A 15,563-nucleotide genomic window follows, 5' to 3' on the forward strand; every position below is an offset into this window, starting at 1 on the left:
GTTGCAACTTGTGAACTGTATTATTCTAAGCTTGTCATATCCATGAAATTCAGTTTATATTTTGTTCTTTCCAGCAATCACCATATCACTTAAGGTTATAAAATTAAAATAGTGATATCATGAATAGGACTTTTAGAGTTATTAATGCCCCTGTGTCAGAAAGTAGGCAAACAGGAAGAGGATAACCATAAACTGGGACTGGAAAAAGGAAGAATGGGACATGCTCACCAGTTAATGCTCTTGTGAAATTCTAGGCTTTTTTTTTTTTCAGCTAAAAAAGGGGAATGGGAAATTCAAAAACAGGAAACAGGAAGGAGGTACAGGAATAAACAGGAGTTTTCACTCAGACCTTTGCCAAAGTTGGAAAGATTTATCCCCTTTTATTCTTCTTTTCTGTTTTACCAAATTTTAGACAAAAAAATAAACAACATTTGATGATCAAGAATATAGCAGATACTGCACAGGCCAGCAGGAACCCAATCACGTCCAAAGAGTGGTACTGGAACCAGGTGAGGTCATGGGAGGCTGGCCGCAGGTGTTTGGCTCCTTTGTGATGCATGACAAACTCGATCCAGAAGACCGCTCGATCCAGGGGCTTTACAGGTTGATCATGGTGAATCTTTGATAACCTCATCACATTCTTTTTATAACTAGAAGGAAAATAAGAAAGAAGGCAAAAAGAAAAAGACATTAATGAAATTTTGTTTCTGTTACATGATACATGTTATAAAAATTGATCTAAGGGCCACAGAGTTGTTACACAAACTCTGTTCTTAGCATAGAATTTTAACATGTATAGTGGGGAGATTGTAAAAAAAAATATATCCTTAACAGAATGTGGTTAAATGCACATAGAAAAAAAATCAGAATAAAAGAGTTGTTAATTGAAGCCTATTTTTCCAAGCAGGAACTGTGACATTGTATGAACTATACATTCCAGGAGATTTCCAAGACCCAGATAATAAAGGGCCCAAGATTATGGAAAAAGAGCTATTAAAAGGTCGGTGAGCATGATCTTTAACATTTTCTTGTATGGTGCATAATGCAATCAGTGGTATTGCTTTCAAAAGCAGTAGTACTTACAAAGGATCGTTAATGACTGTTCTCAAGGCATTGAGCAATTCTGCACTTGTCATTGTGTTTATGTTCACTTCCACAGCGGCTCCTTTGGCCTTCATGTGAGCAATGTTATCATACTGATCGGCAAACATGGGGATTCCCACCATAGGGACCCCATGATAAATGGCTTCATAGATCCCATTTATTCCACCATGAGTGATAAAAGCTTTGGTTTTGGGATGACCTGGTTTGGGGATAGAATAAGAAGTGGGTGAAAATGTCATTATAACATGTAAACAGAAATTCAGATACAGAAAAGGAAGATCTATGAGATAAACTACTGAAGGAGGCAGTATTTTACAGTATTTTCTGTAGGGCACTGCTACCATAGGAAATTGCTATCCTAGGAAACGAGGCATTAGTTCTCTCTGTGTCACCTGAAATTCTTATTTGAATTATAGCAAGTATGAATTTATAACATTAATGGTCAAATCATCAATTATATCTTTTAAAATTAGAGCTAACATGAGAAACATTTACAATTGTTAACTATTTGTTGATATTAGTTTTTACACAAATGTTAGCTATTAAAGAATTAACAACATGTCCATCAACCAATATACAGTTTTCTTCCCCATAGTTTTACCAAGAAGATCATTCTGGGGTATCCAGTCATAGAGCTGAGTATTGGCTCCTAATGTAGCTGGTTTCTTTCCACTGTGTCTCCATAAAACCTGTGAAAGACAGTGCATATATTTCACTGGATGATGACATTTTAAAGTTGTAGAGTTATGTATAAATCATGCATTTACTCTAAGGTTGCAGTTGAGAAGGGAGTGTGAAGGTGTATTTTGTAAACAGTGAAAGAAATAGTGGGATTGTTTACAACCACCTTTTTAAAACCATTTGTGGTAGTTGTATATTAAGTATACTATAATGGTTTTGTCTGTTATCATTTAAGAACTTTTGGGAGTGAGAATATAAGCAAAGAATTAGAAAATAATGTGTATTAGCCTAATGAATCAGAATTTGAAAGTTAAAATTTTTATGGCAACCTGACTTCTGTATAAAATTATGTCACTGGCATTCCTAGCTCTAATTTCAAATTAGTGTTTCTTACAAATATTATTGCTTTTGATTTTCTCGGCTTACTTTTGGGGTGACTGATTATCTTTTCATCCTGAATTTCTTTCTAGCTTTTTTTCTTCCATAACTCTTTTTATTCAAGTAAGAATAAGATAGTGTTTTTGCTTTATATTCCTAAGTTCAATGAAGCATCCAGTTTGGTTTTGCAATGATCACGTTCACCTTTATATAGAATTTTTAAATATAATTTTATAGAGTTTAACCAAATATACAATAAAAAGAGCTCTTAGATCTTTTATAAATAGAATTATTTAAATAACAGAATCTAGAATGGTGATAACATTAAAATTAATTAAATATAAGAATTAGGACATGCAAATTGCTAGACTATAATATTAAAATTTCTATGGCCTTTTAATTCTAGAAAACTCTCACTAAAAACATTAAATGAATCTAGGCTTCTACTTCTATGCTCAGCTATGATGAATCAACTCCTAAGACAAATAAAGATATGAAGTATATTCCTGTGTATGATTTATCTCTATTTTTGTCATTTCATTCTCCCTTTTCCTGGTCTGGGAGTGAATGTGCTTCAGAATTACTTTAGGAGTAGTCAAAATAGGCCTTAAGATTTTTGTTTTGGGGGGGAGATTTTTTTAATTTTAATTGTTGTTAAAGTACAATTTTCTATCTTTTACTCTTATCCCAGCCCACCCACCCAGCCCCCTCCCTTCCTCCCTCCCATTTCCACCCATCCCTAGTTTTTTATCAATGTGTCCTTTATACTTGATTTTATGAACAATGCACTTAATGTTTTCATCTCTATTTCACTAAAACAAATGATTCTAAAAAGAGGTGTTCCATAGTAACGGCAAAGCTCAGCAGGCAAAGCTCAAATATGTTTACACTCACTATTTCATGATTTACAAATTTTTATTTAGTATGCTACCTGATATGTTAACTGTAAAATGAAATTTGACTTTTCTTTTGAAAGACACCTAGTCACACTCTCCAATTGGTAAATAGCTTCCCAGCAGGATTAAAAGTACACTAACCTTCTGTGGAATCTGGGCAAGGGCTGAGGCAATAAGATTGGCCTTTTCTTCTGTGATATAGTGGACAACAGAACCCAAAGAAAACACCACAATACCATCTTCACCTGAGCTCTGAACAAATTTTTCTATTTCCTGTAGAGAAAATAATTTTTTATATTAGAGGTACAGCATCACAGGGAATGAAATAAAGTTCAGTTACAATTCTAAAATAAATATTCAAAAGAATTATCAGAAGCATAGTTAGATTTTTTTTTGACACCTAGAAACACCTAGTCCCTTTTAGAGAGAGTATATAATGCAATGTAAAAATGAAGTATCATAGAATTGTATACTTGAAATTTATATAATTTTATTAATGTCACTGCAATAAATTTAGTTTAAATAAATAAATAAATAAATAAATAAATAAAGTCCATGGTTTAAATGCATAATCATTGATTAGTGAATGTCCATGGAGTCAACCATTATACAAGCAGATTAGGTGATAAGAATACTATACTTTTTTGTGGTTGATGGACACTGTTACTCACCAGATTTAATTTTATCAAAAAATGAGTAGTTTGCAAACTCATAAAAATATTCCTCAAAAGAAAGCCCCCAAATAGGTCTGAATTTGGTATCTGACAGTTTACATCTAATCAATCATAACTGTGTTGATGTGCCTATTTTTTTACATACGCATTCAATGGTAATTTTCTCATGTATAGGTGTCCTTTCATTTATAGTGCTAAACAGATATTTGTTAGAATTGTGGTACATAGTAATGTATTACAGAAGGAGATAACATACTTAAACTATTCTATAATCACAAATTACTTTTAGGAGGCAGTGATTATGTCTTCCTGATGCATAAAACTCCCACCTAAGTGGACACTAGCTGCATGTTGTTAATTTGAGTCTTAGAACAGAATTGATACATAGTTAACTTCTGTAAATTAAACTGCCTCACCATTTAGAGTTGTGCAAATTGCCACGGGAAACTCTGGGTTTGGGACCAGTCAGACTGTGTTCTATGAGAATGACATCATGTAGACATGCAGCATGCATTCCTTGTGAAATCTTTTGTGGTAGATTTGGACTCACATGTTCCCCAATTAATGGCTATTAAATGATCAGAAAAGAGCCAATGTCAAACTTAACAATGTCAGCTTCAATAATGTTGGAAGAACATATCTAACATAACAGAAATTATTGTGAAATTATTTTGATTCACCTCCCCAAACACATGGAGTTTGAATAAAATGTTTATCTGTGTGTGTGTGTGTGTGTGTGTGTGTGTGTGTGTGTGTGAATAAATGCTCATGTGTGAATGTTCTTGATCTGAGGACCGCTCATCATGGCTTTTGATATAGTAACAGTTTAAAATGAAAGTCATTTTAAAAACATTAAAAAAATCTGTGAAAAATTGCACAGAATATATTCATTAAGTATGGGGATTAAATCAAAATAAATGAAATGTTTTTTTTTTAACTCCAATAATAAATTGTTATCCTGAATTTCCTTACATTACCAAAAAGTGGAGTGGGGGGGGGGGAATTATGCCAATTAAAGCTGCCTCTTTGAGTAGAAGGAAGGAAATAGCCAAGATCAGAGCAGAATTATATTACATAGAGACTAAAAGCACAATTCTAAGGATCAATGAATCCAGGAGCTGGTTCTATGAAAAGAAACAAAATCAACAAACCTTTAAGCAGACTCATCAAGAAAAAAAGGGAGATGACCCAAATAAATAAAATCAAAGTGAAAGAGGAGTGATTACAACTGATACCACCAACTTACAAAGGATTGTAAGAAATTATTATGAACAAAATACTCCAAGAAATTTGAAAACCTGGGTGAAATGGACAAATTTCTAGAAAAGTATAATCTTCCAAAACTGAATCAAGAAGAAGCAGAAAGCCTGAAAACACCAATAACAGCTGATGAAATTGAAGCAGTAATCAAGACACTCCCAGCACACAAAAGCCCTGGATTGGATGGCTTCACAGGAGAATTTTACAAAACGTTTAAGGAGGAGCTAATCCTTATTCTTCTCAGACTATTTCAAAAAGTCCAAGAAGAGGGAAATCTCCCCAATTCTTTTTACGAAGCCAGCATCATCTTAATCCCAAAACCAGATAAAGATATAACAAAGAAAAGAAAACTGTAGGCCAATATCGCTGATAAACACAGATGCTAAAATCCTCAACAAAATATTGACAAACCGCATCCAAAAATACATTAAAAAGATCATACACCATGACCAAGTGGGATTCATTCCAGGGATACAAGGATGGTACAATAGCCACAAATCAGTAAATGTAACACATCACATAAACAAAAGTAAAGACAAAAATCATGTGATCATATCATTAAGTGCAGAAAAAGCATTTGATAAGGTACAGCACCCATTTATGATAAAGCCACTCAGTAAAGTGGGAGTAGAGGGAACATAGCTCACCACAATAAAGGCTATATACGAGAAACCTACAGCCAACATCATACTCAATGAGCAAAAACTAAAAGCTTTCCCACTAAGATCAGACACAAGACAAAGATGTCTGCTTTCACCACTTCCATTCAACATTGTATTGGAAATCCTAGCCACAGTGATCAGACATAAAAGAGAAATAAAAGGCATCCAAATTGGAAAGGAGAAAGTAAAACTGTCACTTTTCAGATGATATGATAGTGTTACATAGAAAACCCTGTAGACTCCACCAAAAAACTACTCAACCTAAGACGCAAATTTGGCAAAACAGCAGGGTTCCAAGTCAATATTCAGAAATCAAAGGCATTTTTATACACCAACATTGAAAGATCAGAATCAGAAGTCAGGAAAAAATTTCCAATTCCTATGGCAACAAGGAAAATAAAATATCTTGGAATAAACCTTTCCAAGGTGGTGAAAGATCTATATTCAGAAGATTACACAAAACTGAAGAAAGAAATTAAGGAAGGCAAATAAATGGAAGCAAATACCATGTTCATGGGTTGGAAGAATTAACATCATCAAAATGTCCACACTTTCTAAAGCAATTTATAGATTCAATACAATCCCTATTAAAATACCAATGATATATTTCACAGATATAGAACAAATATTTCAAAAATGTATATGGCACCATAAATGACCATGAATAGCTACAGCAATTTTGAGAAAGAAGAACAAAGTAGGAGGGATCACAATACCTGATATCAAACTATATTACAAGTCCACAGTAATCAAAACAGTCTGGTACTGGCATAAGAAAAGACACATAGATCAATGAAACAGAATAGAGAGCCCAGAAATATATCCAAGTCTCTACGATCAATTAATATCTGACAAAGGGGACAGAACTATAAAATGGAGTAAAAATACCCTCTTCTAAAAATTGTGTTGGGAGATCCAGATAGCTACATGCAAAAAAATTAAACTTGACCACCAATTTACACCATACACAAAAATAAACCAAAGGTGGACAAAAGACTTAAACATAAGTCACAACATCATAAAAGTCCTAGAGGAGAACATAGGCAGGAAAATCTCAGACATTTCACATAGTAATATTTTCGCTGATATGTTCCTAGAGCAAGGGACATAAGGGAAAGAATAAACAAATGGGATCTCATCAAAATAAAAAGTTTCTGCATGGCTAAAGAAAACACCAGCAAAATGAGAAGAGTGCCAACCTAATAGGAAAATATATTTCTGAATGATATTTTTGGCAAGGGTTTGGTCTGTAAAATATTCAAAGAACTCACACAATTCCACTACAGGAAGACCAACAACACAATTAAAAAGTGGGCAAAGGGCCTGAACAGATACTTTCCCAAGGAGGATATACAGAGATCCCAGAGACATTTGAAAAGATGCTCAGCCTCACTAACCATCAGAGAGATGAAAATTGAAGCTGCAATGAGATACCACTTCACATTGGCCAGAATGATCATCATAACCAAATCCGCAAACCATGAGTGCTGCCAAGGCTGTGGAGAAAAGGGAACCCTAGTACACTGTTGGTGGGAATGCAGACTTGTGCACCACTTTGGAAAACAATATGGAATTTCCTCAGAAAACTAAAAATGGAACTGCCTTTTGACCCTGCAATTCCACTGCTGGAATTATATCCTAAGGATCCTGAAACACCAATTCAAAAGAACCTACGCACCCTGATTATCATAGCAGCACAATTTACAATAGCCAAGTGTTGGAAGCAGCCTAAGTGCCCATCAGTAAGTGAGTGGATCAAAAACTGTGGTAAATTCACACAATGGAATTCTATGCAACAGAAAGAAAGAAGGAGTTCCTACACTTTGCGACTGCTAGATGGTACTGGAGAGCGTTACACTAAGTTAAATAAGCCAGGAGGTGAAAGAAAGATTCCGTATCATCTCACCTATAAGGGGAACCTAATCAACAAAAGAAATAAACAAGCAAAATATAACCAGATATTGAAATAAAGAACAAACTGACAGTAAGCAGAGGGGAGGGAAGGAGGAGAGGGATAATGGGGGAAAATAGGGGAAGGGTTGTCAAGGAACATGTTTAAAAGACACATGGACAAAGCCAAAGGGGGCAGGATCAAGCGTGGGAGGCAGAGGTGGATGGGGCTGAGGTGAGTAATGAGGGCAAAATGGAGACAACTGTACTGAACAACAATTAATACAAAAAAGCTTACAATGAAAATTCACACTGCCAATCCTTTGTCTATTTATTAACATTCTCAAGTATAGAACTAACCAGAATTTTATCCATGCTCAATCCTAAACTCTACCACTGAACTAAACTTAAATAAAAAGCTTTACACACACACACACACACACACACACACACACACACAAAGCTGCCTCTTAATCGTGTAAATCTACAGTAGAAATTGTTTTTTTCCTGTCTTTCCCAATAAGTCAGTTGCAATCTTTACACTGTGCCTTATTTTTTTAAAAGATAAGATGCTAGAAATTCAATGGAATTCAGTGGGTTTTCCTTTGCCAGCACAGTCAATTCCTGTAACCAGATAGGCACAACAGTCTGATCCAGGTAGGCTCAAGGTGGCAAAGACTGGAGATCCACTTTCTGTATTGATGAATTTTCCCTATTAGTATTCTCATTTCCTACTATCCTCTCAGCATTATCTGTGAGATCGTACTCAGAGAGAGGATTTTCTGCAATCTGCATATGTCCCTCCAGCATCTGCTGTGGCTCCATGATGGACCCTGCCAGTCTGGACAGCAGTCTCTGTTCAAGCCTTCCTTTCCTAAGAGGAAAGGCATTTGCCACACCTCAAACACTCAAAACTAATGGCTTCTTACCTTACCATTGTTTTTCAATCTATATATTCAGTGACTGGAATAAGTCTTCTGTAACAACCATAAGCCATGATTGGTATTCATACTGCACAATCTCCTTATCAATAAGTAAGTTGAATTTAAAAGGGTATAAATGTCCTCCTTTCATTTTATCTGAGCTGATTTTGTGAAATCATGCAGTTTTGTGTGTGTGGCAATGAGTGTGTATGTGTGTGTAAAAGTGGGAATGATAGGGTAAAAATGAGTTTGGCATTGGAGATTATCTAGAGAGCCATAGAAATTGCTACCTCTTTTGTTTTGATTTCTCAAGTTAGATATTGGTCCATTATACCAAGTCTTAATAGAACTTGATTTGCAACTATACTCATAATTTGATTGGTAAGAAAAAGGATATTTATGATTCTGAAATGAAATATCATTCATCAATATATACTTTACCACAAAATAAATCAAGAATTCCCCTGGGAACACCATGTACCCTGCAAACTTCCTAAAGGGATTTTGTTAATATTCTCACAGTAAAAGTAAATGAGGGCTTTCTTCCCCATTCCCTATTGATAGTTCAATACAGTGCCTGTGTAATACTTATGTATTACCTGTTGGGAACCGCCCTGCCTGGTATCAGAAGCTGTAACCCCCGCCTAGGCTAAGGCTGAGGGAACACCCTTGGAACCATAAGCCAGCAAGGAGACAAAAGCTTATCTCCCTGGCAGGAGTGCTGCTTCTGCTACTTCATTCATAACTGAACCCCAGAGCTTGTTCGGTTAGCCAAAGATGGGTAAGATTCCCCAAGGGGTGAATGACCTAAGACAGGCATGATCACATGGGAGGCCCCCCAAAGAAGGACTTTGGGGGCTACAGCAAAAGGGGGTGACGGACCCTCACTCCTCGGCTTTGACATAGCCTGAGTCCTCAGCATCTGGGAGAAAATCTCCTTATCTCTCGTTGCCTTAGTTCCCTTGCTCCACCTAAGCCTGAAACAATGACAGGGTGGTGCAGCTCTGTGCTGAAAAGGGCGGATTCCCCTGGTGATCAGGCCTAAGAAAGAACATGTAAATTACTGTGAAACCTTCTTTGCTTAGAATGCTCTCATTTGAATGAGAAGGGTCTAAGGAGGAAGTTAGTTTGTTCCTCAAAGTCTTACAGCTCTTTGACCCTGACTCAAAATAGACCCTCAGACTTCCTTTTCTATGGTTCCTTACTTCCTCCTGACGAGTACTGTACTTTACCTGAATTATTATGCAAAACGAGCCCAATAAAAGCAGGTTTGGATGGTAAATCAGCGCGCTCCCCACTAGAGGGGGTGGCCATTCCGTCCCTACTTCTCCACAGAAACTAGTCTGTCTCTGTGCATGTTTTTTTCTCGCATATCGTCGAGCCATCCGCAGCGTTCCATGATCACTGCTGGCCGGTGACCCATGCATCAATTACCCATTTGTTTCTCAATGCTGTTTCCTTCCAAAATCCCCAACACTCTACATTTTTTCTTTGAAGCCTTAAGAATGTGGTATACAATTATCTTTTTCATAAAAAAAAAACAAAAAAAACAAAAAAAAAACACCTTCATTAGGTTGTAAAGAATCAGGCCAAGACTAGGTCTCTCATTTTCATGAACTCTACTTTATGCTGATGGCCTCCAATCTTTCCTTTATTGTATACTGACACTGAGACCTTGTATTACCTGAATGACTTCTAAAAAATTCTGCTTGCTCCTGTAAGTGAGTAGTCACAATATAGACTCGTTGTATTAGTTTCAAGTAAATTTTGCTTCATGTTTCTTATTTCAATAGAAGGCATCACTATCAAATAAACATGCAGACTGGAAATCAAGGGGTCTTCTTTATTGTATTGTCTCATGAAGGCATGTTTATCTCTCTACCACCATGAAAAATGCCTTAACTTTATTATGCTTGTGAGGAAGACTATAGCAGTATCCTCAGTGGGTTTCATAGTTCCAACTTCCTGTCACTCCTATAAATTATCCATACTATAAACACAGTAATATTTTGAGATGTGCTTCAATCATGCCAATTTTAGCTTCATTTCCCAATATAACACTTAAAATACACATAAATACCACAAGAACCTTTCTGACATGGAAAATGAAATTGGCCATACAAAGATATTCTCTGTTATTAAGATTGTCTCTGTTATTAAGGTTGTAACCTTTAAATGGAAATCAGGTATCATATCATAAGGTACATAAAATCCTTCAATGTTATAATCTTACCTTAGGTAATGGTTTGGTAGGTTTGCAATGCAATCCTCCAACAAATTCAAAATTAGGTAGGTATGGACGAGGAAATTCAAAATCCCAATATGTTCGAATTAGCCAAATTTCAGCTTTCCCCAAAGTCTCACATAATGTAGTGGGTCTTCCTGGAAAAAAGTTTGTTTAAAGTTGGGTAGAAGGAATTAGACTATAAGTTAAATGGAAAAATTGCACCACCAATTTGATGATTAGTTATCAAGGGAAAAATGAGTTTAAGTCTTCTAGAATAATGTAGCTTCTAAATGTGAAATGAAAAGGGGCATTAATACAACAACACGGTATTAAAGAAAGAAAAAAAGAAATAAACACAAAAGAAAGTAAAAACAAGGCAAAATGGGGTTATTACTTTCTTTTCAAGGTAAAATAAACCAAACATTTAACCACAACTCCAAAGTACTGTATAAATGGATGTATTACTAATTTTCCTCTCAAATGGCAGATGATGGATTAATCCTACAATATCCACACTAAATCACTTCTCAATGATTTCTCGTCTTCCAGTCAGGAATATGTCCAAGCTTCCTCCCTCCCCTACCCAAAATGTTTTAATCTCAGGATTACTCATGTTATTGTAGGATCCTATCAATATCAATCCACCTTATCCTTGAATTATATTTCATTACTTCAATTGATAAGCCACTATTTTTTCAGCATCAGCAAATTTATTTATTAAGGGGTTCTGAGAAAAGCCATGCAAAGTACCGATGTGGACATCATTTTCTCTGTTTCTTAACTTTCTGGCAAGTACACTGATGACATCATTCTTGTCAGCCTGTAGCATGGAAGACACATTCTTCATGGGAACTCCACAGAGCTGGATTCAGCACTGCGTTTCATGGTTCAGCCAGAGAAGGACTGCTTACCAGATGGGAGCAGCACTCACAGCATGGCCCCTTCTGAAATAAGGGGATGAGAGGTTGTGGAATTCACAGGCTCTCTTTGCCAAGTTCCAACAGAAAGCTGAGTGATTGGTCATACGCACCAAGAAATATGAAACTTCCCAGACTAATTGCTTCCATTCAAGGGAAGATACCTGCAAATATTCCTGGCAGTCCCCATATCCACCAGACTCCATGCAGGGCAGAGATGACATTCCTACTAGCAGTGCTAGAACAAGCCTTTTCCAATATGATTCTTGTTTTTACCACATCCAGAGGTGTGGTGACTGCAGCTGAGAGTCCACCTGCAAAAGGTCCGCAGACTGTTGACTACCAAGAATCCACCATCTGATCCTGCCTCCAGGACAAGAGGGATTTTAAGGACAACTGTAAGGGAAACTGGACCAAAGAGAAAGGAATCTCTCTCAAAACTGTGCTGTGTAGCCTCAATGCAGTCCTTGAATGCTTTTTTGATAAAAGATGTTAGATAAAATTTGAAATGTTCTCGAAGAAGTAGAAACCTGTGGCCTCTATTTAACTACTTCAGAAGGAACTCAAATCAGGCATGATGCCACTTTTCTGGCAGAGGTAGCCAATGTGTGCTTCGCAGGCATCAGATATGAAGATGAATCAGCATGCAAAAACCATTTCATATATTCGTAAGTGATAATAAAGGTAGCTGCATCAGAGAGGTCATGGACCCAGGCTGGTCCATAGCCCCCCAAAACACCATCAGCACTAGAATTCAAGGCTGAGCAGAGGCAGGCCACAGCCTCATGCACTAGGTACCACCATCTTGGAGGCAGGGCCTTAATGGGCCACTATTTTATTAGTAAGAACTTTCTGAGTAATTCATACTCAGGATGTCCCTCTTTTGAAGATATGTGGTACATAACTATATACCACAATTATCACTCACTGCTACACTGTTGCCTTACTGAAGTGTGTTCAAGGAGACACATTGAAGGTATTAATTTTACACACATTATGTACAATAATGACTGATTTCAAATAACCAACTCAATACTTTCTATTTGCAAAAAATACTGTTTTTTTTTTTTTGTAACTGAGAGAAAGCATAAAACACCAAGGTGAGAATCCTTTTCACTTTAGGATCCTAATCAAAGTTGGTGGTAACATATACCCTGGGAGTTAAGCCTCACTTTAGAGTCATCACTTTTTAGTATTTGATATATTACCTAATGCCATATAGTCCAATGGCTATAATTTGATAATAAAGAAACTGCGCAAAGACACTCAGTTTGAAATTGCCAGAGATTACGTTAGAACTCCATTTCTTAATTTCTGAATTAATGTGATTTTGCTGTCTAGATGCCTAATTTTTTGACATTCAAATCCTGTATGATTACAAACTTTGGGGTGATATTTTTATTAGTCATTCTCTTATTTCACTTGAAATCATTTTTCTCACTAGGTGATGTGGTTTATATGACCTTAGCTTCATTTTAGAAAGAAAGAACTTAAAGCAGTTAAGACCATTCTATATTTAAAGTAATGATTCACAATAATGAGTATAGATGGGATAGAGGGAAAGAGAAAGTGAATTTAAATATAAAATTAAATAATTTTATAAATTATATTTGAAATGTTACATATGAGTAATTACAGACATAAAACAGTAAAATAAAATCAACAAATACCCCATTTAGTTATACAATTTGCATAAAATTGAGTTATATAATCAGAATAGGTCATTCTAATTATATTGTGTATGTATAATATATGTACATGCATATATATTTAATTAGTAAGTTAAATATTTTGAAAACATTTTATTTATTTACTTTTAGAGAGAGGGGAAGGAAAGGAGAAAGAGCAGAAAAGAAACATCATGTGGTTGCACTCATGCATCTCCTACAGGGGACCTGGCCTGCAACCCAGGCATGTGCCCTGACTGGGAATTGAACCAGTGACCCTTTGGTTCACAGGCCAGCACTCAATCCACAGAGCCACAGCAGCCAGGGCTAAAGGGTTAAATTTTAGTTACCAAGTAGGTATTATTATCATATGAACCTACTATGTTAAGCTACTCAGTGAGTCAAGTGAGATGGTTTTTAATTTTAAGGACTTCTTAGGGATTACCTAAATGCATGGGCAGTATAATTTTTGCTTAATAGAAGATGCTCTTTTTCTCACTTCTCCTTAGATAATGCTTCTGTCCTCTTTTTCTCAAGTTGAGATTTTTCAAAGGTCTTTACTCATAATCCTGTTATACCAAAATGTGACAGTGACATATTACAGTTTACAATTACCTCTGATGGTAGAATTGAGCCAATATTCTTGTATTTTTTACTTAAATCTAAATACCGTATGATCTTGCCTTTAAGTGGAACCTAATCAACAAAACAAACAAGCAAGCAAAATATAACCAGAGACATTGACATTAAGAACAAACTGACAGTAACCAGACAGGAGGGGGGAGAGGGATAAAGGGGAGATTAGGGGAAGGGCCGTCAAGGAACATGTATAAAGGACACATGGACAAAGCCAAAGAGGGGTTGGTTTGAGGGTGGGAGGTGGGGATGGATGGGGCATGGGGTCATGGTGGGATGAAAATGGAGACAACTGTACTTGAATGGCAATCAAAAAAATAAAGTTTATGAGAGGGATAATAATGGTTGGCACCTGCTCCAGTGAAAATGGTATAAGAATGAGGGTAATCATCACTAACTATCAAGAATTTTTGGAGCAGATTCAGGTAAATTAAATAATTTGTTTATTAATAATAATATTTTAGTTTATTACTGGTGTCAGTCAAGTATATTATCTTACTCTTGGAATAAACATTATCTTCTCTTTCCCAAGAGTGGCTATAACTTCCTCTAATATGGAAACTTAATGTACTGGACTTCTATGTAATATCCAGATAGGACAAATATTCCATCTAGAGGATTAACATTTTTGTATGTTTTATATTATTTTGGGCAGGAACCTAACAAGTATCAAGTAATCTTATGAGAAGTGGTATGATGACTTTAAAGACAGAGTAATCATGGCAAAAGATTTCTTATTCCCATTTCTACTCACCTTTTTTGATAGCCAGTTGATTGTTTTCACTGGTAGAATTTCAATTGTAAGACAGATATTTTAAAATATACTCCTTTCATCTACTTAGATTTCTAAATTTATTTTGATAACTTTAAAATAAAAAGCAGAATCTCTTACCTAATGCCTTGCTATAAAACTGGTCCCAAAAATGAATGTCATAATCCCGGATCCAGAAGTCAAAGAAAACTGAAAGCATTGTGTTTTTTACTCTTTCCAGAAAGCTCATCTGATCTGTTAGTGCCACCATCTGAACAGGAACATAGGAAGGTGGAGCTGGCAGTTTCCCACAGTGTTTCTCCTTCATGCCTCCTGTAGATATTCTTAACGTGAGCACAAAAGGGACTTTGAGTAATTCAGCAATCAGCTCTCCACAGGGCAGCACAGGGTCTATAAGCATTACGTCGTAGTTGGTCTCCTGGAGCTTCTTCATGAATGTCTGATTATAGACTGCACCCTCACACATAATTTTTAAAATTTCAGTTGTTTCAATAAAAAAATTGTTCAATTTTATCGTTGATTGCCAAGGTTCTAAGTTTGGCAAGACATTAAGAATTAGGTCCAGAAACTTGTCATGTACATTATCCACTGATTCTTTCTGAACTTCTGAAGGCAATACCTCGAAGTTCAGAGGGGAGGGTTTCCTGTAATCAATGAGCTTAGTATGTGGAAAAGTCAACACTGTTACCTCATGTCCTTTCTCTGTAAGTTCCTCCAGAATGACCTTTATATTAAGCCAATGGCTCATGTCACAGGGCCACACGAGGACCTTCCCACAGAATCCACAGCCAGCACTACAGAGTTGCAGCAGCAGAACTGCCAAAGCCCACTTCTTAGGTACCATGGCAGCAGCTCTGCCACAAACTGGTCTGCAGA

General features: G+C 36.2%; 1 protein-coding gene and 1 pseudogene across 2 annotated transcripts; both read right to left on the minus strand.

Moving 5' to 3' along the window:
- Nucleotides 1–360: 360 nt before the first annotated feature.
- LOC123815720 (UDP-glucuronosyltransferase 2A3-like) lies at nucleotides 361–15,563 on the minus strand. 2 transcript variants are annotated; one of them, XM_045834239.1, is made up of 7 exons: nucleotides 14,808–15,563; nucleotides 11,777–11,926; nucleotides 10,702–10,850; nucleotides 3,201–3,332; nucleotides 1,706–1,793; nucleotides 1,084–1,303; nucleotides 361–650 (listed from the first exon to the last, which is right to left on the minus strand). In XM_045834239.1, exons 1-7 carry the CDS (start codon nucleotides 15,529–15,531, stop codon nucleotides 371–373), a joined length of 1,743 nt encoding a protein of 580 aa, XP_045690195.1. In that variant the 5' UTR covers nucleotides 15,532–15,563; the 3' UTR covers nucleotides 361–370. The 2 variants fall into 2 exon arrangements, with proteins under 2 accessions (XP_045690195.1, XP_045690196.1); XM_045834240.1 differs by lacking the exon at nucleotides 11,777–11,926.
- On the minus strand, nucleotides 8,070–8,370 carry LOC123815722 (annotated as a pseudogene).

The sequence above is a fragment of the Phyllostomus hastatus genome, unplaced genomic scaffold (assembly GCF_019186645.2).
Source record: "Phyllostomus hastatus isolate PE091 unplaced genomic scaffold, TTU_PhHast_1.1 phas_contig_196, whole genome shotgun sequence".
Classification (NCBI taxonomy): domain Eukaryota; kingdom Metazoa; phylum Chordata; class Mammalia; order Chiroptera; family Phyllostomidae; genus Phyllostomus; species Phyllostomus hastatus.